This window comes from Zonotrichia albicollis, chromosome 2 (genome assembly GCF_047830755.1).
Source record: "Zonotrichia albicollis isolate bZonAlb1 chromosome 2, bZonAlb1.hap1, whole genome shotgun sequence".
Lineage (NCBI taxonomy): Eukaryota > Metazoa > Chordata > Aves > Passeriformes > Passerellidae > Zonotrichia > Zonotrichia albicollis.
In genome coordinates, this window is record NC_133820.1 from 34621960 (window position 1) to 34649382 (window position 27423).

At 41.9% G+C, this 27423-nt stretch overlaps 1 protein-coding gene across 1 annotated transcript in view; it reads right to left on the bottom strand.

Annotated features, from left to right (window-relative positions):
• The window catches only part of NME7 (NME/NM23 family member 7), an 89329-nt gene that overhangs the window by 6546 nt on the left and 55360 nt on the right, over positions 1–27423 (bottom strand). Inside the window, exon 11 of the mRNA XM_005486166.4 lies at positions 9055–9162. Coding sequence (XP_005486223.2) covers positions 9055–9162 — 108 coding nt within the window. The remainder of the gene's footprint in view (positions 1–9054; positions 9163–27423) is intronic.

The following is a 27423-nucleotide window of genomic DNA, read 5'->3' on the forward strand; positions in this document are numbered from 1 at the left end:
GCCACTGCAATGAAATAAAGTGTAAGATCCCATCTCCCATCAGACGTGAGAAACTCCAACATGACAGCAGGTACTGCTTTCCTGAGGATCCCAAGCAGCTCATTGAGTGATCAAGATCACTGCCTCTGCATTTCACACTTACCTTGCTCCCTGCCTCACAGTCAGGAGTTGTGTGGTGGTCTTGTAGGATGCCCTTGAAGCAGCAAGCTAAGGTGAGACAAGCCACCATAATTGCACCACAGGTGTCAGTGCAAACACATCCCAGGCTCTAGATAAAAACACTGGAAGGGGCCCTGCTGCTCGTAGATATCTGCAGTGTCTAAGTAAAGCCAGGCCTGCATGTGTTTGTACAAGCCAGAGGCATTGCCAATGCTGAGCAGTCTCTCTAGCCTGCTCACAAAGCACTGACAGTCATGGTCCTCATGAGCTACCAGGTTATGGCCAAGACAGGAGGAAGTGATCACACAGAGACAAGAACATGTCTTCCAACCACATCATAGATTCAAGTGAGGATGCAAGCAGCAAAGAAGCAAAAAAAGTAGAAGGCACCATCATTTAAAGTCCTTCCTGAACAACTGTGATGTTCAGCAGAATATTACTTGTGCAGGAGACCCAATAGGGTACACATGGCAAGAGTGCTAAAATTATGAAGATAAGACAGCAACAAAATATCCTGAAAGAAATTACCAATGGAAGGCACCACCAGCAGGGGCCTTGCATACACCACCACAAGCCCCCACCCCCTAGTCGGATTGTGCCTCAGTGTGCTGACAGGAAACGTACCATCCCACCGAACCAATGGCATAAATTCCCCAAGCACAGTGCTCAAAGTACCTTCTGAGAGATGTCACAGAACCTAGAAAGCTCCATTTCCCTGTGGAATGGGTCAGTATTAAAAGGCCAAGAGTTTGTTTCGAGTCTCATCAGCTTTCAGTGATTTCAACACTAGCACTGAGTGCTGAACCATGTAGTGCCATGGCAGGACACCTCAGAGATTTAGTTACTATTCAATGGCTGGACTAAGACAGCTACCTGAGGAATCCCACAGTTCCAGTTTGTGGCTGGATAGTCTTGGCACACTGTGTCTCCCCATCAGAACAGCAGTAACTGGCACCAATGTAGAAGGAAACTTGCCCACTTAGCAATCCTGAATACTCCAGAGAGAATTAACTTGTCTGGTATTATGCCTCTTGCTCAGAGACTTGCTGACATATGTCAGTGTATCTCAGGAATAGTTGTGGATGCATCATTCCTGCCTATGTGCCAGTGCATTAGGGGTTAAAGACAAAGAGGAAGAATGCAGCTCTTACTGAAACCAGAAGATGATGGGTAACTTCAAGGAGCCCTAGACAGCTAACATCCTTTCGGGTGACCACTGCCATCCTGTTTTGTGTTTGCACAGCTGCTAGCACAGGATCAACACAGTGTCTAAGCCCAGCGCTACGACAGCACAAAACCAGTAGTGGCATGAGACTATGCTTTGAATCACTAGCTATTATTAGTTACAAAAGAAGAAGTAGTTTCTAGAGCTTGACAAACTCTAGTGTCAATATATGCCATGGCATTTGCATCTATGACAGATAGGAAACCTTTTTCACAGTTTTCTATCCCTATTAACATGTTTGGCTTTGAGTTTTTCCTCCCATGTTTCCCATGTATTTCAACACATGTATGAAAATAGCTGACTTAAATTCTCCTCTTAATTACTGTTGGTGGATGGTGGTCAGTGAAGGAAGCTGCAGTGAGATGGCAAGGGGTAAACCCTACACAGGAAGCACCAGCAGAGGCAATAATTTGTCTATCTCACCTCTGAGAGAGAGGTGGGAGGTGCAATGGCTGAGGTCAATAACAGGAAACAGCATAAAAATTTATGGGCATCTCAGAGCATATTTGTTATAGAACAACAGTGTTTCTCTTAGCCCCCAAATAAGGTGCAGGGCCCCTTGCTCCAGAAATGAAGGATATTCTGAGCTTCTACGTGGCTGTACAACTACAGCATGCCCTTACTGCTCTTGCTGTATAAGCTGGTCCCCTGACCTTTTCTGTCTTCTTTGCTGTAGCTTGCCCATGGTGCAGCTGAGTTGCAGCCCAACTGTTGCTCTGCTTCAGCTCAAGCAAAAGGAGAAACGGAAAAAGGACCTGGTCTTTTGGTTAAAAAATGAGAACATGCTGAGGGAAAGAAAGAAGGCAGTAGTCTCAAAGACACAAACTGGGCCTCAGATGAGTTATCAAGAAGTGTCATACCTTCCCTCCACCTTGACCTCCCCTCCACAAAATTACTTTGCTCAGCGCAACACAAACATGTGCAAAAAGCCAAGCCCTGTTTATCACACAGATTACCTTCAGGATCAGGTGAAACTTAAAGAGCTTTGGCAGCTGCTCGGTTCACACTCATTAACTTCTCTCTGGCACTCACAGACCTGGCAGAACAAGGGGTAACTGGACCTCGGATTTTACCCAGAAGTGGAAGCACAAGAGGTAAACTATTTCACAACTCTGTTTAAACAAGTTCCTGGTTTAGGTTGCCTGTCTAGCCCACAAGTATAATAATTATACAACCTATGCTCAAAATGAGGCTGCACGTGACCTAATAATACAATAATCTTTAAAAGAGAAATCACTAACATCTCCAATATCCATCCATCTATTGATGTTATTTTTAATTCTTCATTTCCTTCAGATAGGCCTAGGCAAAAGGGTTACTTAATTCTCTGTACAAGTATATATAGAGCACCAGGAAACATCGTGAGACAGCATTCCAGTGCTGGCTAACATGTTCTGGTATGCAAAACCACCACCAAGTAAGATTAAGTTTTCTTACACTCCAGATTCTTTCCAACCTGTTCCCACAGCTGTTAGATAAAAGGTCTCAGAAAGTTTAAATAGAAAAGCACTTGAATCATAACAACCATTATCTGACAGACCTCTCTAGAATCATCTTGTACCAGGAGAGACTGAAATTTCCAACTGACAGACAAAAATAGCTACTGCTTGGATGAAAACTTGGGAGAAAAAAGTGCTAAAGTCAACCTCACTCAAACCACTCAATTTTTATTACTTTTCACTGGAAACAGTGAAAAGCATTTTACCCTGGATTATGCAGCTCAGTGTGGGCCTCTAATAAAAGACCTCATTGCAAAATTGCTGTATGACTGAGTGAAACAATGGCTTCTTTATTAAAATATTTTAAAGACTCCTGGGGGAAATGCAGAGGGGCTGAAATGCCCTCAGTGAAAGGTTCATTGCCATGCTATGCACTTCTGCTGTGTAATGTTTTACAAGCTGGGCTGCTCTGTGAATGAGGGGAGTTAGTTCTCGGCTGGCAGAGGCAGCTTGCATAATACCAGACAAGTTAATCTGTAACAAGCAATGGAGGAGACCTTTGTTCCAAGTGTGATACACACAAATTCCACCGACGCTTCTGGGAGTTACTCATTGACATGCTTTATTAAAGTGCTTGGACTATACCTCAATGCAACAAAAAGGACTAGTTTAACACAGCTACATCCTTCTGATGTCTTCCATCCTAAATTGTTGCACTTTAACCTCAGCCCACGGATCAGCTCATTAGTGGTACAGAAGCACTTCCAGGGTGGATGATAGTGAGCACCTTGCATCACACTCCCATGTCCAGACATTGGCAGTGGGCAGCCAAGGAGGCAACACACTCCAAGGGCAAGGTGGCAGCCAGCAGAGTGCTGCAGTAACAGGAAGTGGTTATGGAAACACGTGTTGTGTTTCCCCCTCCAAAGCAACCGCTCCCCTATCCACCCTGAACAGCTTCCTAAAATACCACCCTGCCCTCAGCCCCCCTGAAAAAATGGAAAGGGAAAGGAAAAATAAGACATGCTTCTCCTGGCATGATCTGGAATGCCAGACCAAGGACAGCTGGCCTCTAGCTGTGGAATACACACTGCACCAAAAGCTTAAGAGCAGTACAGCTCTTAACACTCAGCAGAGCATTCAGCTAATACCAAGTCTCCAAGTCTGAGCAAAACTATCACAGTTTTGATTGTCCACAGCACCAGTCTGGACAAAACACTTCTGCTGAACTGGACCATGCAGTCACCACTCACTGTACAACATCACCTCACATCTCCCCAAGGCCGGATCCGGGTGGCTGAACTTCCAGAGCCAGAGCTGTGGGAGTCTCTGTCCAGCAGATCACTGTAGCTGATCTGTCCCTAGGTGATACTACTTGTTTGCTTTAATGCCCCAGGAGCAGTAAGCCAGTCTCACTGGTGCAAGGCTGAGCAAAGGAACAAAGAGCCTTCAGCAGTTTGTTGTACAGTCAGCCAGTCTCCAGCCCTACACTTGAACACCACTGTACAGCTGAAATTCAAAGAAATTATAGGAAAAAAACAACCGTTCATGACAGCTCTCTCGGGAGACAGACGAAACCCACTCTTTGATAACAGCAAAGTCATCCCCCTTTGATAGGTTATTTTCATGTCTGTGAGTGCCACAAATAGCTCTGAGGCAAGGGAAAAGGCCAGCAAACGACACTCGAGCAGCTCCTCGCTCCTGCCCGCCTGGAGAGCTGCCAGTGATGCTGAAAACTGACACGGTGGGATGCCCAAGCAGGAGCCTGGCGCAGCCGGGGCCATGCGGCGGGACACGCAGCGCCAGCTGAGAGCGCCCGGGGGACACAGGATTGGGAAGGCAGCTGGCACATCCCCCACGCCCACGAAAAGGGGCTTGGGAGATCACCCCCCTCTGCAGTTCCACTCGCAGCCTAGCAGGCACACAAAGGCACGGGTAAGCACACACCCGCAGCAATTGTCACGACATTGTCCAAGGATTAGTCACCTAATAACAGCGTCGCCCTCGGCAACAGGGAAAAGGCTGTTTCACCCAGAACTCAATTTTATCCATCCCACAGCAAATCCTTTCTCATGCATGTCTCGCTGAGGGCAGCATCTTCTCCTGTGTCTAAGTACACAAACACAAACACATGTATGACTATTAAGGAATTGGTAATTATGCAAAGAAACTCCGTGAGACTGACTGATTGCCCCAACACCATGGCACAGGAACACAAAGTCAGCCTGGGTGGCTCAGCAGGCTGCACTGCAATGGAGAGACCTTTTAGATCACCCCAGATGTGTGCATTCTATATCCCCAGAGTGATTTTCTGCATTGCAAACGCCCTTATGGAAATGCGCACACACACAAAAAACCAAAACCAAAAAGAACTGCACAGTATGAGCAACAAGTTACAGGCAGAGTGTCCCAAACCCCAGAAATTCTGGTTTTGTTATAACTGCAGTTCTGGGCTACCAGTTTTTTAATTACGTGGTTTCCTGCTTAATCTGAAACGTACTGAGCCACTTGAGACCCAGGGAACTGAGGTGTGTGTACAGCACCACCTCCTGTGGGAAATTTTACTTACTGTAGTTTCAGTGATGTGAATAAGGCCTTTATGATTGATTTTTAATTTGCCTTCACTTCTTTAAAGAGGGACACAAACTGTGAAGTCTGGTAGCCGCAATACGTGTATCACTACTTTGATTAAGAACTATTCCAGGAATGATCAACTTTAAGGAAACTTCTTTTGTCTAGAGAATGATGATTCATCAGATCCAACAGTTTGCAAGCTTCTATTTCATCAATATATTTATCAGAAACGTTCCTCAGGTCAAAGACGGTGAGTTGAGAAACAGAATCATCTTTCATCACATGCAGATGACACATCCCTAGTCTGTGAAACACAGCAGTTCCTTGGCATATAAAATATGCATGTTCCAGTCCTGGCCCTACCTGACTCACAAGGAACATGAAAGCAGGTGAGTACTGTAATTGCTTTCCCCAAATAGTACCTGCTTTATACAAAACAGAAAAAAAACCTGACGAGACGTAGAGCTGTACCTGCTTTGGATGTGGGAAACAAATGCAACTGCCTGCTCTGAATGAATGTCCAACACAACAATCAGCTGCTGGTTGAACCTTCAGTAATGAAACTGCATCATCTCATAAATACTCCACTGCTATCAGTCTCCTTTCTCTACTCTTCCTCCTTTCTTTCCACTTCTCATTAAAATGAGAAACTGGTGACAAGGCTGAGAAAACAGACTGTTCTGAGCTATTTGTGTCTTCTCATTGTCACTTGTAAAAATACATTTTGTACTGATAAGAGGACACACAAGTCTATGAAGTGAGTAAGTAAGTGCCTGACCTAGTAAGTCAAACAACTCATCCAAGAGATGAGGGCAATATTCACATTCCTGTATCACTAAGCTAGGAATAAAAAAGAGCACTTAAAGTTCTGCAAATGAAAACACACTGATTTTACTACTGTGACCAGCTGCATTTAAGGTTCAACTGCATCTCCCCTCCTTTCTTGAGCAAAAGTGAGTTATTCATTAATTCTGATATTCTTCAGTCACTGCCTAAAATGTGAAGTCGTTTGTAGAACAAAGACAGGAGTTAAGGGTCATACTGGTGGGAGCAAGTGCTCATATTTGCTTTTGAGGTTGGTTTGTTTGTTTGAGGGGGTTTTAAGATTAAAAGTAAACTTTCCTTTTTTCAGATCCATGGAAAGGAGGTCTAAAAGAAAAACATTGAAAAATTGCTGTACAACATTATTTAAGTACAGCGTTCTAAACTAGGTGCATAAGCTGACCCTTATTTAGTTAATTAGTTCTTGTTGTTCCCAAGACAGTGTTCTGTCTCCTTTCACCAAGTACTCCCTTAGTCATGATTTTTGGGAGAAAGGTTACAACCTTGCCCTTCCCAGTGGCAGTCAATTAAGTGCAAAACACCAAAGCCACCTAGATTTTGGCTATTAACTTCAGAAAGCATTTTATCTAATTCTCAATTATCTAGCCCATCTCCTCTAAGAAGTCTCCATTTGTGGACAATGAGACAGCAATTGCTATTGCAAATTCTTCAAATTTCATCTAGATCTGAAACTGGGTGATGAAAACTGAAGAGAAAGGTGGAGAAATCTTAAGATAAACAGTGTCTTGCACTAAAGGTACCAAAGTTCCCAGGAAGGCACCAGTGTGTTCCCTTCTACAAGGGAACATGCTTCTGTTGTGCTTCCATAAACACTATGCATTTTAAGGCCCATCACAGAATACTTGGTCAACCAGGGATCTCCCCTTTCCATCTCCATTTGGTTCTGGAAGTTCAAAAGGCACAAAACCAATTAAGACACAAACCAACCTATTCAGCTTTCCATACACAGTGTCAAGAGCAGCAGCCCCTCCCTCCATGTTTCCTCCAGGCTGCCTTGGGCACTGCAGGCCCTGTGTGCACACAGGACATGCAGCCACAGCAGGAGTCAGGACTGTGGCAGGGACATCTAATAAGCTGCTTCAGCATTAACAGTGTAAATACTCCACATGCCAACCAACAGGTACAGCCAAGGTTTCCTTTGTACAAACTCACTGTTCTCAATTCAAAACATTCACTGCTTTATTTACTCACTAAACAACATAGAGTGACGTCCTTTACAAATGCAGGCTTAACCTGGGCTGTTATAGAAGAAACTACAGACTGATGAACAGCATATTCTGCACACAATTATGCCTATGGCAAAAAACTATCTTAGATCCCTTCCCCAAAAAAATACAATCAATAAGCTACTGTTAAAATGATCAGACTACACCAGGAACTGCAAGGTGTGTACTCAGAGTAATACCAGATCAACAACTTTGGTTATGACTGAGCTGCAGGATTTGAAAGACAAACACATGTAATGGAGACCCTTGAGAAAGAATGCCAGGCTCAGTTTTTGTTTTGGAGAAGTAACTCTTGCCTCACTTATAGTAGCTCTGAACACAATTTAAACAACCAGCAAAACCTGTTTTGCACCAATGTAAAGGCAACAGACAGTGGAAAATTCTGATGGAGTACTAAAATGTTCTTTGAGTGTTGGCTTGTTTAATTTTTCCCTTACAGGCGGTGCCCTTTGTTCTGCTGCCACTGGAAAGCCATGGATGAGGAACTCCAGGCATGTGGTGAAAAAATACCTGTTTGCTTGTATAAACCCTAAGGGAAAAACTAAAAATGGTTAACTTTTAATGATATCTTGAAAATGGTAAAAAAGCTGCAACGTTGTTTATACTGGTTGCCATCCTCAGTGTTGAATTTCACTAATCTGTACCTTAAACTAGATGGGATTTCTTAGCAAAAGCACTTTAACCCACAGGTTATTTCATGGAGGAAGATGAAGTTAGCTCTTTCTCACTCCCCCATGAAACCACCATTTTGGCAATGTAAAATTATCTAAGTAGGACAGCACTTGCTGCTCAATGGTTCTGCTATACCTGACAGCAAAGCATTCACAAATACATACAGGCAGCAAAAAATAAGCTGTGCATGCATTGGAAAAGCATCTCCATTGACACAGCACAGAAATTCATCCAAGATTACACACCACTTCAACCCCCTGCCATGGACCTTAGTTTAAGGCACAGAATTAAGTGAATGAGCTTGTTCTGGTTTTCATAGTGAGTATTTCTGTCTTTACAAATTCCTGCAATTTATCATTTTCTGATTTTATTGGACTTTAAATTTTGGCATAGAAAGCCAAAATCAGATAATAATTAGTAAGTTAATATAGAACACAGGAAATATTAACTGATGTACGTAAGTATGACTGTCTACAAATAAACCTAGGCCCTATCTGGAGGATTTGAATCCCTACTGCCTGTAATATTCCAAGCTCCACACAAGTTCACTGCAGACGCAATTTAGTTCAGGAGTCAGCGTGGTCACCCACGAAAGGGCTAAGAAAGTGTCGCTGCAGAAACACTGTCAGGTACTGATGTTCAGACCCAAGGACACATTCAGACAAAGAGAAGACTCTTGAGTTTCGTTCCATTGAATTGTACTATATTCATTCAAGAAAACTGCATGGATGAATTTTTTTACAGTATCAGAATTAACTGAGTCAAACACCCTTAATAAACTTTCCCTTTTTGTGTCTAGTCTGGTCTACAACACAGCTACTCCACATAGAAAACACTTACTGGCTTAAAAGAGTGTCAAGAGAAGCATTTCACTTTACAACTTCCTGTGAGAACATGTTTGCCTAGCAAGCCTTACCTCTAAAAGTCCATCTTCAGGCAGGTCTGTGCAGTGAACAGCATTCTGAATCTTGTCCTTCCCAAAGACAGCACGCAGAGTTCCAGGTCGGAGGTGACGGGCTAATACCTATTGAACACAAACAAACAAACCCGAAGACCTTTGTGAACCACACTGTTCATTTGTATCATGGATGCAAGATAACCTTATAAAGTAAAATATCATTATGCTATTAAAATATGAGTAGCATATTAAAATATGTGTAGTACACTGTCAAAGAAAATCTAGATTGAAAGCAGCCCTCAGGAGAAGGACCTGGGGGTGTTGGTGGACAAGAAGGTTGACATGACCCAGCAACATGCCAATTGTATCCTAGGCTGCATCAAAAGCAGCATGGCCAGCAGGGTGAGAGAGGGGATTCTCCGCCCCGCTCCACTCTGGTGAGACCCTGCCTGGCATTCTGCATCCAGCTCTGGGGCCCCCAGCGTAAGAAGATCGTGGATCTGTTGGAGCGAGTCCAGAGGAGGGCCATGAATGAAGCACCTCTCCTGTGATGACAGGCTGAGAGAGCTGAGGTTGTTCAACCTGGGAAGTTTCCTAGAGAACATTAGAGCAGCCTTCTGCTACCTAAAGGATGCTATAGCAGAGCTGGAGAGTGACCTTACTAGGATAGGGCAAGGGTGAATGGCTTTAAACTGAAAGAGAGCAGATTTAGAAAAATACTACAAAGAAATTCTTCACGTCGAGAGTGGCGAGACACTGGGACGAGTTGTACAGAGAAGCTGTGGATGCTCCATCCTTGGAGCTGTTCAAGGACAGGTTAAATGGGGCTCTGAGTAACCTGGTCTAGCGGAAGGTGTCTATGGCTATGGCAAGAGGGTTTGGAACTACTTGATCCTGAAGATCCCTTCCAACCCAAACCATTCTATGATTCTATAAAAAGAGAAATTCCAACCTGTACTACACACATAGACAGCTGCTGAAAAAAACACAACCATGGCTAGAAATACCTGTTTGAAACTGAGCCAAACAAGCCATGTTGGGTCACATACAGGACCCTTCTTATTGCAGAAACACCTTACTGGTACTTGCACAGTTAGCTTATGTTAAGACCTTTGCAGCTCTCAAGCACTGGATGTGCTGTCTATGAGCAGACACAAATGTGCTGTCTTGCAGATTGCTTCCCTTAGCATGGAGCTACTTGATTCAGAATATGACATTTGGGAAGTCCAGCTGCTGAAACTCCTCTCAGTCTTCTCCTTTGACACTGTGACTAGTGCCAACATCTGATCCCTTCTAAGGATCAGTCCAGAATCTACATCTTTCTTTGTTCTTTGAAATTAACATTTCAGTCCTCTTCTTCATTTACAATGCCAAATACCTCTTAGGCCTCTCAGAGGCCTTTCTACTACAGCAGATACTCAGGTCCTGAGATAACATTCCTCCCCTACATTTTTACTGTGGTATTTCCCTCATACCCCGAGGACTGCCTTCACTGGCTCTCCCCTCCACCATACTCTTTCTTTCAAGCCACAATGAAGTCCTGCTGCACTTCTCTGCACTATCACCTTGCACTGTTGTCTTTTAACCCCTTCCCTATGCTACCCACACTCTTGGCCTCTCTTCCCAACACCCTGGAGGCTCTTTTCCAAGATCTATCTCATGCACAGTGAAATTAACCCAGTTTTCCCTCCTTAAAACCCTTTGGATGTTCTCCCACAAGTGCCTGTGAGGGGACGGGTGGATGACAAGCTCACACTACAGTTACTGTATAAAGAAAAGAACTCTTTCCTGGCCAACAAAGCCTTCATCAGCCCCTTTCTAAATAGGCACTGGGTACATTAGAGTGTAATCATTTTGGAAGTGGCCAGTGCAGTTTCACTGTGCCACTCCCAGGTGTTTGTTTCAGTGTCACAGCTGGAGGTTACTGTTCCCACAACGGAGTGGTCAAACGGGATTGTACAAGCACGTTCTAACTTTCAGTGTCAAATGGCTTCGAATTGACTTAATCAGTAGCTCTTAGCTGGCCTGGAAAACCTTGCACAGGTACAAATGAAAATCAGTCCCTCTTCTGAGATGGCAGTGAATGTTTTAAGCTAGTTCTAAAAGACCTCACAAGAGCATTATCTGACAAAAAACACCCTCTGTCCACTTTCCAGCTTCCCCCATTGTTTATGTCTCATTACCAAACTAAGACAATTGGACTTTAGCTCAGCAAGTCCTATATATTTTCCTGTCATAACAATTAACGATTATTATGGTCTGTTACCCACCTGGAAGACAAATAAACTGCTTTAATGCTTGGAGTGTGTATAACCCAAAACATGATATGAGGAGAAGTTTCAGTTCCTCATTGTTACTGTCTGTATGGCACAGGTTATGAAAGATCTTTTGATATGAATGTCAAGGACATTTGAATAAGACACACTCAACATCAAATGAATTTTGCTTAAGAGGAAAGTTCAGGAGTTCCGCTTTAAAAAAAAAAGCCCCAAGGAGAAAAAACCGCTCTTCTAAATGGTCCTCATTAAAGGCTTGAGATAAGGAAATCTGCTGGAGAAACAAAAGTCACATGCCAGTTCACTGCAACAACGTGACACTTTAATCAAGCCTTCCTTCAAGCAACTGTTGATTGCAGTAACAACTAGCTGTCAGGAAGCCAGCAATAGCACTGGAGCTTCCAATAATTTTAATGGAAGTTTGGGAATACTAGAAAAAATTATCATGGTTATGAAACATTTGGAAACAATTTAGGGACAGCTCAAGTCCAAAAAGCTAATGCTTGGTATTATATTCTGTTTACTCCCTATCCATCAAAAACTCTTTTGCTAAAACTGTTCTGTCCTCCAACAGGTCCAGAAATGCTGTTTCTTATGAAAATTCCACAAGATTTTCCTTCACTCATCTTCTTCATCAAACTCACTTTTTTCCTTCTCTTCTCTCTGTTTTTAAGAGCGGCTATGGTCTCTTAACTTACCATTTGTTGTAAGCTGTCATTTCTACTTCACAACTTAAAGACAAAAGACATCGTGTTTCTTCCTGTGGACTCACTCTTTCTTACTAACGTGGGCAAAAGCTCCTGCTGTTGCACTCTGCGATCTCCTGTTCTTCCTTCCATTTTTCAATGCAGGTTGTTACACATTCTAGTGCCCTCCTGAAACTCTTGCACAAAGAGGGATGCATTCTGTTCTGTCTGGAATTGCACTGGGTCAGAACTGCTCAAAGGTAGGTCCTTCAGCACTTTACACTGTTAAGACCTGATTAATAAGAATCTAAAAAAACATTTCTTGCCATTAGTTAACAAACAGCATGAAACTGTCTCTGCTTACATTTACACAGCCAAAAAAGTACAATAATTGTCAATTCCAAAGTTTTACTAGTTCACTGCTTTCTTATTGCACCATCAAGGAATCATGAAGAAACAAGGTCTCTGTAAATGATGGAGATACAAAGAGCTGTACAGCTCATATATTGTGTCCTTGTGTATGTATAGCTGGAAATCTTGGGAATGTTTCAGGGAAGAACAGAGTTCATTATGGAACTTATTGCTCATAGTAAGTATTAATTCACACTCTTCTGGTCCATGCCAGGAAGCTTACCAATAATTTTATTTATAGAGCCTCATCTGTCTTAAAAGGGAGATACAAACAATGGGCTTTGGGTTGGTTTCCCCATGCCCCACCATCCCCTTTTAAACCTTCTTCCTAAGCTTTTGGTTGAGTCTAGTTTCTAGGAGTATGTGTTCTCTGCAATGATTTTCAGATTTTTTTTGAAAGGAGTTGAGAGTGGGATGATGGAGGGGTTAAGAGCTGCTACAGCTCTGCCATATGCATGAGAGGAGACTGATGAGTGCGTGCTGGAGCTTCATGTGCACGTGCAAATGGGGATGACACAAAACTGGGACCTCACACAAGAAGACACTGACACTGTTTTGTCTATGGCAAAACAAACCAGGGCTGCTGTACCAAAAGGCTTCAGCCTCTGGTCTTATTCAGCAAGTTATTTGATCACCCCTTACAGCAGGGCTTTGATCTACAGATAACCCTTTGAAGATCCTTATCCTGTGTGAGATACAGATGCATATATTTCATGTTTCTCTTCATCACATAACTGTGTCCAACGCAACAATGCCTGCATGAAGTACTTAGCACATTTCTAAAATGTTTCTATTTCTACACAAGTAAAAGGAAACAAAAATGTTACCAATGCCAGTAATATGTCAAAATCAAACTGAAAACACCATAAACATATTCATAAGCAAAGCTCATTAACTGCTTTTCCTACAAAAGGCTGCACTTATTTCATGGGCTGGATGGAAGTTAAGTAGAATAGTAACATGTATACCAGCCCAAACTGCAGATTTCAAGAAAATTTACTCAAAACTGCAAATTTCAAGAAAATCTGGTCAATTTTTTAAGCACTGTCCTGAATATTTAATTGGTTATCTAGAAAGGCCATTGAATGAATCAAAACTACACAAAGGAACCATTACAGCCTAAGATTTTGTTCTTCTGAACATGAACTAGAATGAAGGAATTTTGAAAATTTATTTGCCCTCTTGAATGAAGCAGAATAAAAAAAGGAATTTGATCAAATCTTCTCTAGCCACACCCTCTCTGCTCAGCAGGCAAGTTCCTTCTTTTAGTTTTGCTTTCAGATCAGCAGCATTCTGAGGACCTCTTGGGCTGTAACAGACTGCACAGATCCCTCCACACTCTCATAAACTGTTTTCCTATTCTAGCTGAGCCCTGGCTGTGCCCCTGCTCCTTACTCTTCTTGGCATTCCTCATTCATCCCTTTCTAAAGGCTTTGTGTTGACTTGGTCTCCCCACCTCTGCCTTCCCCACCCTGTACTCATGAAGCTTCTTCCTTCTGCAGTTCTCCATGCTCTGCTGCTGTCAGCAACGAGATGGTCCCTCTCTCCCTTTGAGGGTGCCACCTAATCCAGAATGAAGAGCCAGCCTCAGGCAAACCTCAATGAAGAGCCAGCCTCAGGCAAACCTCAAGCACCTTTCTCCTCATAAGGATGAGCTATGCCCTTGTCAAGAGAACAGAACATACATTAACTGTGAACAAATAAAATTATGTAAATTCCGCCATTCACCTTAGAATTTGTCTGGCTGACCTTCAGGCATTGGAAAGCCTACTGCCTCATCCAGGCAAGGCACCTGAGCTTCCTCTGTAGTGCATAAAAATGATCTAAAACAACATCTGCAGTACAGCAATTATGGAAGCTAAGGAAGGATAAGTGCTTCTCTCTCTTCACATCATCATAGTTCTTCAGGTGACTTGTATTTTCAGGGCATTTTAGCATCGGTCATATCAAACACTGATGGTTGCAGTAGGGAGCTGGACAAAATACTTGTTCCTACAAGCCATCAGCAAGAAGTAACATGACAAAAGCAGTACAACCTTTGTCATACAAGACAGGATAGGGGACAAGCACCTCTTGCAATGCCGATCAAAGCTACAAACTCTTTAACACTACTATTACTGTGAGAACACCTTCAGATCAGTCCAAGAGATTCTTCACACAAGTTCTCATCCAAAGGCAAATGCTTAAGTGTCAAAGTGAAACCTGTGGTCATAGGTGACCTTGTGCATGATACCAAAAGGGCTAGCTTGCCTTGGCTTGCTTCACATCTTTTGTTTGCAGCTCATACTCCCTCCAAACTCTAGCAAACCACTTGTGACATGTGCTTCCTGATTTGTTAGCTCTGCCTTGGTTTATGTTTCTCAGTTTCATGCAACAGGCCACTTAGAAATCAACATCAGCTGCTGCAGAACACAATTTGCTACTCCTGCAGCAATTCAAGGTCCAGTTCATTACCCTAAACTAACCCTTCTGTCTCTATTACAGAGAAAAATTACATAAGATGGTGGTGCTGTTGCCCCTGTAAAAACTTTAACTGGGGAAGAATTTTGCCTTGAAGCCTGGGGTCTGCCTGTAGAAAGGTGCTTCAGAAAGCTTCTAAATACAAAACCAGGTCAGTGTTAAAGTGCATGCAAGAGGCTTCTTCAGCTTACATTTCACAAACCAATCCAGAACAGAAGTCACTTGTTGAGTGACATGTTTTCTCTTTGTGTTCCCCATGAGCTGCAGCAATGCCATGTACAAATAGAGTCAGTATCAAAGGCCTTACACAGACTTCAAGGGAGTCAGTGTAACGTGAAAGTGCTTTTGTACTTTCCACATATCACAATAAAAAAAAAAATCAAGCCAAAGTAACTTCCTTTAAACACACACACTAAACTCCTCTCACCTTTTAATTTTTATCACAAGCCAAACTCAAGAACCTGGAAAAGCTGCAAAGTCTTTATAGTATTTAGCCTAACCATCTCTCCCCTTAGCACTGCACACTTCACCTGGACTTCCAGCCCGTCTTCTCCTGGCTGATGCCAGAATAGATTACTTACTGTCCATTCTGACAAGGTTCTCATACTTTTAACTGAGCCAAGTCTGTGTGTCTGTAGTTCTCTACATGAAAAAGGATGTCTGTAAAGGTTTGTTCAGCAAATGAATTGATCTGATCCAGGCAACAGTAGTCAAATTTTCAATTGCAAGGCCTATAAAAAGTGCACGTGAGGTGAAACTCCTTCCAAAATCAAATAGTTTTGCAACAGTAGCAGCAACTTCTCAAACCACAGTTTATTTTATTATGTAAACTTACTCTTGTCTGACTAAAAAAAAAAAATAAATCCGCCTACTTTTCTGTTTATTTTAAAGTCAGCCAACCTCCGGACTACCAGTCTGAAGCCCTGTGTCTTTCAAAAGTTTTGTTAACAGACCTAAAATTATATTCCACACTCCAGTGTTGGCAGTTTGCCGGAAGCTCATAAGTCTGTCCAAGTTGTTACTCTGTCTCCTCCTCACCCTCCATCCCCTCAGGCACTTTGCTTCTCTCTGTTTCCCTCCCACACCTTCCCACCACTCCTCCTCCCTGGCACCCCAAAGGTTCTGCACCAGCTCTCTGCAGGTTCTCTGCTGTGGGCAGCACACGTGGCACATTTGCCAGCCTAAGACACCATTTTCACTGATCTTGGTGCTTCTGGTTGGTGTTTAAGTGATTCTAATGATAAGTGCCCTGCTCAGAAAGTTTGTGTACCTGTCTGCCATTGCCAATGTGCTGAACTTGGGTAGCCACACACCTGAGTTAAGTGTAAATTAGAGTGGATGGTGAAACCTTGAAGATAATTGAGATACCAAATACAAGCTGGTCACAAAACAGGAACAAAGATAAAATATCCACCTCATCCCATTATCTTGTCCCATTATCTGGGTGCCATAAAGCATATTTATGTTACTTGACAAGCTGGAAAAAGGAAAAATTTAACAACTGAAAAGCAACTAACCCCACAAGACATCAGAAAATGCAGTATAACTGTAAATTTCATTACTAGATGCTCTAAGTTTGAAAGGTGAGATGGTCCTACTGATGCTTTTCCAATGCCTTCCAAGGCACCCCGAATATAATCTTTTTATTAATTCACCTGTAAAACAAGGACAAAAACACACTAGGCTGCAAAAGATATTTCGAGATTTTATTAATTCAGATTAGCAAAATATGTGAAGGGCCTCCAGTAAAAGTCACTACGAGATTGCAAGACATTATTTTTCATCTGCAGGTATTTTGGCTGATTTCTCCCCAGTAAGAACAAGAATAATTACAAATCACCTTTTCCTCTGTTTTTTTTTTTTTTGAGATTAAATTCTACATTTGCAGAGCAGTCTAGGTATTGGAGCTTTACACTTTGCAAAGCAGAAAAAAAAAAGCTCAGAAATTCTACTGAGACTTCCCAAGCTGAACCAATTTTGGACCATTCACTTCAACAGAAGATGGAGATGGCTTGAAAGACAAAATTCACATGTCTGCTGCAAACCCCAGAGATCATTTTCATTTGATTCTTAGCATCAAAGGCGAGAGACCTTCCCCTTCCATTTTGTGCCCTAAAGCCTCTCCAGTGCAACCTTGGAGGCAGCAGTGCTGCCATCTTCCTACACAGTTGTGAGCTGCCCTGTTCTGATGGAAGGAATTACTCATTGTTTGTGTTACAACTGCTTTTTAAAAGCTCCTGCTCTGTTCAGGACTAGCTGTATTAGCCAATGTGCCTATACATAATAACACATGGTTTTTGGCCTGGAAATCTCATAGGAAAACTTATAGGAAGAGACACAAAGAACAGAAAATAACAGCATGGACCCCATTTTCTGGAGTGGGGAAACCAAGACAGTAATTTTCCAGGGGTGCAAAAGAAATACGTAACTCACAAGAATGAAAGTTCAATGTCTAACTTTCAGCTCATATCTTTAAAATCTCAGATCAGTCACTCAACTATTCTCTCTCCTTGATGTAATGCTTTGTAATTCCTGGGTAGCACTCTGATGATAAGCCACAGTCTGCAGAACTCAGACCATACCAGGTCACCTATGGGAACCTGAGAGCTGCCATGGGAATGTGAAGAACTGCTGCTTACCCATCTTCCACCCTGGCCACATTCTAGTTCCTTGATGTGGGAAATGAATGGAAGCAGAGAAAGGAAAAACTTCTTATTAGGAGTATTGAAGGGAAGTCCCATTTGCACATCAGACACAGTCTATCATACTGTAAGTGAAAGAAGCTGATAAAAATTCAGCTCAGGTGGCCCTGCAGCAGAACAGAGAATATCAGCCTAAATCAAACAGACCAGCAAGCAGCATCCCAAATTATTCAGCAAGTTCTCAGAAATTGAATAAAGCATTTTATATCCAGGTTCTAAAATGCTTTTGCTTAGTTAACAGTATCCCCAGGCAATGAGACCAGTGATATATACTGAAAACTACTGCTGCAGTTTTTCTCACAACAATGCTAAGGCTGGCCGTCAGCAGTTGATGAGAGGAGGAAGAATAATAACAATAATAACAAGAACAATACCCATCATCATTGTAAATGTGAAACCAGACTACTGCTTTTTGTTACAGAAGGGAAGGCTTAGGCCATGGTATTTGTTTTCATCCACTTTGAAGCCTTCATTAATGTAGTTCAAACAGAAAATAACTGCAGATACAGAATCACAGAAAAAGCTGCCTTGGAAAGGAGCCACAAGGATTGTCAATCCAACTCCTGACCTGGCACATGACACTCCAGGAGTCACACCATGTGTCAAAGACCATTGCCCAAATGCTTCTTGAGCTCTGTCAAGCCTGGTGCTGTGACCACTTCCCCGGGGAGCCTGTTCCAGGGCCAACCACCCCTTGTATGAAGAACCTTTTTCTAATATCCACCCTAAATGTCCCCAGACACAGCTTCAGGCCATTCCCTCAAGTCCTGTCACTGGTCAGCACAGAGCAGAGATCAGTGCCTGCCCCTCCTCTCATCCTCACAGGGAAGCTGTAACTGCAGTGAGCTCTGTCCTCAGTCTGCTCTTCTCCAGGCTGAGCAGCCCAAGTGACCTCAGCTGCCCCTCATACAGCTGCCCCCTTCTCCATCCTCATTACCCTACTTTGGACACTCTCTAACAGCTTCATACCCTGCCTTATGTTGTGGCCAGAGCTACAAACAATATTCCAGGTGAGGCCGCCCCAGCTCAGAGCAGAGCAGGACAATCCCCTCCTCTGCCCAGCTGTGATACCGGACCTGATGCCCTCAGGACAGGGCTGGCCCTCCTGGCTGCAGGGCACTGCTGGCCCAGGTTTACCTTTCCATCGACCAGGACCCCCAGGTCCCTTTCCATGGCGCTGCTTTCCCCATTGCTTTCTCATTCTCAGTCTTTCTGTACATGCCGGGTTACCCCATTCCAGGTACAACATCCAGCACCTTCCCTTGCTGAACTTCATACGGTTGGTTATTGCCCAGCCTTCTCATTTATCAAGGTCTTTTTGTGGGGTCTCTGCCTTGGAGGGAGTCAACAGCTCCTCCCAGTTCAATATAATCTGCAGACTTGTTCAGTATCCCTTCCAGCCCTGCAAAAAGTGATTTATGAAGATGTTGAAGAGCAGAGGGCCAAGGATGAAGCCCTGCAGAACCTCACAAGTGACAGGTCACTAGTCTGATGTCACAACTGTAACCCTTTGTGCCCAACCTGTGAGCCAGCTGCTCACCCATCCCATGACGTGTTTATCCAGCTGTATGCTGGACACCTTGTCCAGAAGGATCCTGTGAGAGACAGTGTTGAAAACTTTACCAAAATCCAGAAAGATTACACCAGCTGGCTTCCCTTGAAGGGTGGGTCACCTTGTCATAAAAGGAAATAGGGTTTGATAAGCAGGACTTTCCCCTCAACAAAGTAATGCTGGCTGTGACCAATGATTGCATTGTCTTTCAGGTGTTTTTCAATACCTTCCACAATAATCTTCTCCATAACTCTGATTTCTCTCATTTGACAATTTATCATCAAGAGTATCTAAGACACACTGTGATCTGCAGCTCCCTTCTTGTTTGGCTGTTACTACTTCTACTACTGATAGTGTTGACCAAGCAGAGCCTGAACAAGAAGTCCTCTGGGATAAGGAAAAGAGAAAAATAAGTAATGTACTTCTAGGAATTCACCATTCATAATCTGCTGACTGAAAAACATGAAACTTTCTGGGACAGTAGCAGCCAACTTCAGGATACTCACAATCACAAAATCATCATGGTTGTGATGCCTTGAGAGGCTACCTACAACAGAGGCTAGACAGTGCTAAAGGAATAAAGTAGATATTTATTAAAAAGGCCTTCAAAGAATACACCTTGGGCATTACAAGAGCCTGGCTAAGGTTACACCCAAAATGGATGACGGGTCACACATTTCCACACTTCTGTAAGTTTTGGCCCATTTACATATTGAGGTTAATTGTCCAATAACAGCTTCGGGTTATGAAGCCCCATCCTCCCAGTTTGCTCTCCACAATTCGCAGTTGTTTATAATTTTGAGCCTGAAGCTGTAACAGTGTCCTTGGTTCTTGGGCTGGAAAAAGATTGTTTTGTCTAACTAAACTGAGGAGAACTTGCTAACACTTTATATGAAGCTCAGTGTTATACACTAATGCTGTACAGAATCTGGAAAACATGAAAGCTAAAACTTAAGGCGTCAGTTGTGTGGAAAAGTTAACTGTTCTACTGCCCTTTTTCAACATGGCTATAACTTTATTGCACAATTTCATCAAGCAGCTTTCTGTGTTCACTCTTGCTAACTGCCATCTACAGATCTCTAGAAAAAGCACTTGCTGTTCTACCACATTCTACCTTTATTATTTTCTTAATTTTTAAAAAATGAAATATCACTCATATTACCTCATAATGTGAAGTATTTGCAACAGCACAACATAACCAATATGTTCCAACTAGAGGCTGGGACGAATTCTAGTAAAGGACAAGGCTATCTACAGTCAACAAAAACCTGAGGCACGCATGTAAGCAAATGCTCTTAATCTATTCAAATCAAAGATTCTACAAACACACAAGGTCACCGTGACCAGAGTGCTATGAAACCAAAGGGGAAAATAGTTGTTTAATGCGGTAATAGTATAATTTTCTTTCCCAGACAGAATGACCTCAGAACTTGCCATATCTTTTGGAAACATTGCTCCCTTTTTGCAAGGAAAAACTGAAGATATAAGCTGGTTTATTTTCCTGAATATTCATTTTCTGGTATTTTATATATCAAAAACATTGCTGTCCAAGGTAAAAGAGTGATTTGCTGTCTGCTGTAACCAAACAGAACACAATGGAAGCAAAGAAAACAACCACAAATTTAACCCAGAACCATCATATTCTCAAAAAGGCTCTTACCTTGTCTTTATGGACTGAATATATTAATTAATCTATTGTTAGGAACCTCTGCAACTACAGCAGAACCTTAAATAGAACAGTGTAAAGGAAAATGAAGGAAGAAAAAAACACTAAAAAAATGAAAAGAAAGGGAGACAGACATCCTCTGACACTACAACCTAAAAGTTCTGATGATCAGCTATTTGTATTACTGACAAAGACTGTTTTCATTAGGGGGGATATACTCTTATTTTTAAACAGTATTAAAACCCTCCCACAGGCCAGGTAAATCACATTGTAATCCAGTGCAGCTGTGAGAAACAAGTCCTGGAGAAAACCCTGCAGACTACCTTTGATCAACCTAGCAGTGCAGGATTACATTGTATATTTGTCTATACTAGTACCACATAATCAGCGGCTATGTTAGAAGCCTACCTCTTTCTCTACAGTAGTGGGAACCAAAACTTTTCCCTTTAATCCATCTAAGATACCTAAGCAGAGATACAACAAAGATATGATATATTGATTTTGTATTATTTAGACACAAACCAAGCAAATGCTGAAAGAAACTAGGCAAGCACTTCTAAAACTTTGTGTGGCCACTTTTAAAATAAAATATGAGCCATCAGTACAAGATACTAAATCAGTAACACCACGCTGAAGCATGACATTTATTCAAAGCTTGGAGAGAACATTACCAGGAAGATCCAATGCAAACAGGGTGTGGAAGCATTCATTTTGCAGAACAAGACCTGCATATGGATAGTTATTACCAAAACGCTGCGCAATCAGAAAAACCCCACCTCCTCAAGGCAGAATAGACAAATTTATGTAACTTAGAGCATTTATAAGAATCTTGTGTTCATCACAGCTGCTTAAAATAACCAATTCTTTAATAACACACACCTACTTTGATTTGTGCTCAGTCTGAGTGCAAAGGGAGCCTTTATGATTTCTAAGCCAGTCTTTCAGTCTTCATTCCCACCTACGTGCAGATGCAATTAGTCCTTGTAATTTCAGATCAGATTACATGTCCTTCTGTGTCTGCAGAGCTGATCAGTACCAAGGTCTTGACCAAAAGAAATGAGTTTTCTTAAAAAGTAAATATTCTAGGTGCAGCTTAAACCCTTACCAAAATGGCTGGTCCTGTGACACTTTTTGGGAAAGGCCCAAACATCCAGCTCCAGGACATCCTGGCACATTAGCCATTCTGGAGAGTAACTAGGAGATCTCCATGGTAGTTCAGCAAGTCAAGGAAGATCAGTAACCAATGCTGTAAATGCTCTGTGGCACAGATCTGCTTTCCTTCAGTCTCTGGGCTCATGTTAAGTTTCACTCTTATTGCTAAAAGAGGGCAAGTTATTCCAGCCTGGAACAAGGTGAGAGGTACCCCGAAAGAAACATTTCCAAGCCAGAGATAGACTGACATAAGGGAAAGACAGAAATGCAGATTGGAACACTGAAGCTGATGCTCCTTTCTAGAGGGACATAGAGAATCTTTGACAAAATATTGTAACTTCCTGCAAATGTCCAGAAAGCAGTTTAAAACATGTCTTGTCATCAGAGGATACTAAAATATCATAATGTCAGGTAGTAGAAGAAACTAAAGAAAAACCCCTACTACATATGTTAGAGAGGTTTTGGCAGTCAACTAATTATAAAAAAAGGCATTGCAGCAATTGGAAATGAGATGCAAATATACTCTCAGCCCTCTCCCAGAGGGCACAAACACCTTCTCTCCAGAGGACAAAAGCAGCAGACTCTCCAGTATCATGCCTCTGTGGTGGCAGCGGCCCTGGTAATAGACAGTGCACTATCTTTTATTAACTATTTTAGCAGATTACTCGAATTTGGGACCACTGAACTCATGTCCAGTGAGCTCATATCCAGGATGTGTTTAGGCAGCAACAGTTGCATTGATAACACATTCAAGTTCAGCAGCTCTGGAGCCACAGACAAGGAGTGGCAGATAAAAGCGTTTTTTCCCAACTGTAACTTTGCCAACATGCCTCAATCATACTGGATTTAAAGTAGAGTTAGGTCTTGAGGGCTCTGTCAATATTTAGTCTCCTGATGGAGACTGTCAGTCACCACTAATAACAGAAAATTTCAATCTAGCCATCAAGAATCAAAGTGAGCCTACATGCCCCAGCTCCACATGACACTGAACAGCCATCATATGACAGCAACCTTGTGGCAACAACAAGCCACATCTAAAGCAAACCACTTGCAAGTAAAGGGCTCCTCCACTACTACTGCTCTGATTTTTGTTCTAATCTTTGCACACAGACATACTGCCCTGGGGCTGAAATCCCTCTTGCCATCAAACGCCTGCCCATCACCTGCAAAGAGTGGCTTGGAGGAGACAGTCAGCAAGAAACACAGCTCTAAGCTGGTCACTTCAAAACTGTGAGCAGATCATCCATGCCACTACAAAGGACATATACATGTGATCAAAGCAAATAGGGCAGCAGGGGTAGGGTGGGTATCAAAGCCTGCCAGACATCTGCAGTACATATTCAGAAGCAAAAAAGACATCAGCAGAACTTGCTATGATCACTGAATTCATGCCTGTAAAAATTACTTATTGGATTCTTGACTCTCAGCTGCTCCCAGGGCTACACAGAACTTTGAGAGGAAGAACAAATAATTATGAGTTTTGTTCCTGGTGCAGCCAGTGCAGACTCCATGCATTTTAAACCAGGGAAAGCAATTCACTGCCACAGGTGCAGTGTTTGGCATCCACAGACATAGGCTTGTCTCTGGCAAGAAACTGTAATACTGCTGGAGGTAAATTTCAAATCATACACCAATATACAGACAGTCTAAAACAGTGGTGACAACGCCTAGTTGCAGTCACATTACAGCTATGGGTCATTAGAGCACAGCTATCTCAGCACTTCCTTCTTTCTAGATCCCCTGCCTGTGCACAAACAGGTGACATGGAAAAAGGCAGGAGAAGTCCTGAACTTACAGATACCTTGGGCTTTAGGAATCAGCAGTGCCAGCTCAGAAAAAGGGGGCTGCACTAGAGGGAAGAATGCACCTCCGCAGATAAAAACTACCCTGTCTCCCAACTAAGAGCCTTAGCTCTGTCTAGAACACTTTTTCATTAGACCTGTAGAAATTAATGTAGAAATTAAAAACTGAAAGGACAGAGTCAGATGATTGACCCTAAATAACATCTAAGCAATTCAATCATGTCTTTCCTATTGCTGGCTTAAACAGCAGGGTATTGCAACTGGTATTGATTGGTCTGTTTACTACTCAAGCTAGTAACAGTCTGCATCTGAATGAAAGTTTTTATTTTTATTACATGACTCAGACTCTCTGAGCAGATAATCAATTACATTAAAATCTTCTTCAATAAAGAGTTAGATTAAAACAATCTTATTTATCTTGAAAGATGTTATGTATTTAATTGTCAACACTCTCATCAGGGCTCACTAGGCTATAGGGAGAATCCACACTGAAACAGCTATAGAGGTATTAACAGAAAACAAGTACTTGGAAGCTCAAAAATAGCCTTTATATTCCTTTACATCTTCCACTGAACTATTCTTTATATGATGCACTATGAAAATGTTGTGCTGATAATGTAGCTCTAGGAATGAACATGAACATTGTAGGCCTCACATATACCTGTTTTTTACTGCTAGAGATTCACAGGAGGTCTATAAAAACAAAAATCTTACAGCAACAGTGCTCTTTGGCTCATAGCTATCCCTGTTTAACTGATGTGATTAACTGAGGCAGAAAGATATTGAACTTTTTGTCCAAGGTCACACAGTGAGGTCAGGAATGGAGCTAAAGCAGACTCCAGCTCTTTCAGTTCACTGCTTTGTTTTAAACCATCTAATCTCCCTTTCAGCTCTTTCATGCAAAAGTACAAATGACTTGATACACTGTTACACTTAGAGGTGCAAATCCCCAATGTAAAAAGAATGCAGGTTAGGATTTAAAGCAAGAGTATGAAAATCCCCTTTCAGTCCACAGGATGCAGAAATATTGCAGCACACCCCACCACTTTAATAGTATCTCACAACAGAAGGGACTTGAGTCACATTTAGTGTACTGCCAATTCCAAGTAAAAGCTCTTAGGAATACTAAAATTTATGCAGTCAGCCAGGAACATGTAGCTGATGTAGACTCTTGGAATAATGTATTATAACCAACTTTTTAATTTGCATATGAACAAAGTTCAAAAAAAAAAAACAAAACAAAAAACCCCCACCTTAATTTCTACAGCATTTTTCAAGTGTTTTATGAATAGTAAGTAATCATCCTGACAACTCCATGACAAAATGGTACCAAGCAGTTATTTCAATATAGAAGCTGCACAAAGATGTGAAAACTAAAGCTGTAGCTTCAGACCTAAGTAATAACAAAAAGCCTCTAACTGCTCCAGAGGCCCAAAATATACAAACATTAGTGAAATGAAATATCAATGCCAGCAAACTCAAGTGGTGACAGGACTCCCTGGCCACCTTCCCCTTGTTCCAAGGTTTTCCATTACAGACTTTACAACCCGGTCCATGTTAATGCAAGCCAAATCAATGCAGAATAGGTTGCTTTCTTTTTCTTCCTTACTGACCTTAAAACAGCTTTTTTCATAATGCACACTGTGCTGCATTTACCCCTACCCCTCCAAGCATTTTCATTTCTTTACAGTGAAGGAGAAACACAACTTCATTTCTGTCAGACTTTGGTCCAGTTAGTAACTCTTACCTCCAAGTAATAGTGTGTACTGAAAAGACACGTGTTCTGTAAGAATCAGATTTAATTAACTTTTAAAGTCCTCTTCCTAGCTTTCTAGAACAGCTACGTCTTTGTCATAGGTGAAATGTAAAAATTTTTTCCTTTCAATTTTTTTTCCTTTCTTTTCAACTGCACCAATAGAAACACAGTGAAATAACATCAAGCAAAAAATGTGTAATTTAAGAACCTGCATAGCAAGATTTGATAGTGTATTTTAAAAAAGGGGTCAAGTGATCCAGGCACACCATGAAAATCAGTGGGACCTGAAGTCATTTCATAAACCCCATTCTTATTTGTAATTTAAATATCTGGATGTCAGCATTTCAAAACTTAAAGTTTTGTGTGCATAGCAGTCTGAGGATGCCTCTCCTCCCTGAAAAGCTGCAGTCTTGTGTGACATTCAGACACCTTTTTAAACAGCTCTTATTAACATTGCAAATAAACATTTTCAAGATGGGCATCAGTATGGCCGCTGGCCTTTTACAGGGGTACTGCAAAAATAAGTAAAGAGTAAACAGCTGTTTATTATAGCAGATATGGAGAGAACCTTCCACTTCCAAGGCCCACATATTAGCCAGAGAGACAAACCAGGACAGAGAGGAAGAGGCACAAAGGAACACCAAGAGCAAGATATAGAAGGAGCCTGAGACCTGACTAGAGAATGCAACTGGAAGACAAGAACAAGCATCACAACTGGACTACAGAAAGGCCTGAGGTGTGACCACCTCAGCACAAAAGAATGAGCTCTGATTAAAGAGGCTGACAGCACACCAAGAGTACAGTGAGCCAGGCAGACACTCAGCAGAAAAGTGCCAGCATACCAGAAGGATGCAAGGAGCAAGCAGGATCTGCAGAAAGGCATATATCCTACTGCATGTACTATCTACTGGGAACAAGTGTTCCACAAGCCAGAAGTCTGCCACACTGAACCCTTCAATCAGACCACAGTAATTTTGGGAGTGAGCATGTTCAGCACAGCTCTTTCCAGAGAAGCACCTTTATTCCATCACCTGCTTTCCAGGTCCGATAGGGTCTTCACATATGATTACCAAGAGCCTCAAACCAGTTGTTTTTTTTTAGTTGTCTTACTACCACAGAGGAGGTTTAAATAAATTATTTATAAGGTGGTTTATAATGAAGGGTATTTTTGGCAGAGAGCTTTATTGACCTGCAGTGCTAACAAACTATTACCTGCTTATAGAAAACAGCCCAGAGTTCCAGTTCATTTTTAGCATTATACACTTGTTATAAATTGTTATCTTAATAAAGTCTAATCCTCAAAATAGAAGAATTCTAATTCTTTCTTAAAACGTATACATCCTGTAAAACCAAGAACAGACATGTTAACAAACATTCACACCCGGTTCAGATATCTGATGTGCCACAAAGTAATTATTACATTTGTTATGTATTTAAGATATAATTAACAGAACAGGTGATTGGCAAAGATTCATTATATAAGTCAAATTCCAACTACCTTCAGTCACTTCAAACAGCACTTTGCCTTGAAAGCAATGACAGTGATTTCAGTGGCAGATAAGGTACTCTGTAACAGGAGCAAAAGTGACCCAAATGACTCCATTTTTGTAGTGAACTTGGTCTTCTCCTGTGTTTTTGAACAGATTGCACACACATCAGAATCGATCATATGTAAAAAGACAAGCTATAAAGAGATCCAGATCTCTTAATGATAATGCACTATTTTCATGACGCTTAGATGTTCCTTAACCACTAGAACATCAATCAAGTCCAAATTATCTTCATGGTCTGCATATAACCTCTTTCGGTAATGAAACTGCTGTTATGGTTTCTGCTACTCCTATTTTAGACAAATATTGTAACTACAAAGTGCAGGTGTGAGCTTCTCTGGCAATTCCAGTTGGGAATGACAAAAGCCAAGATA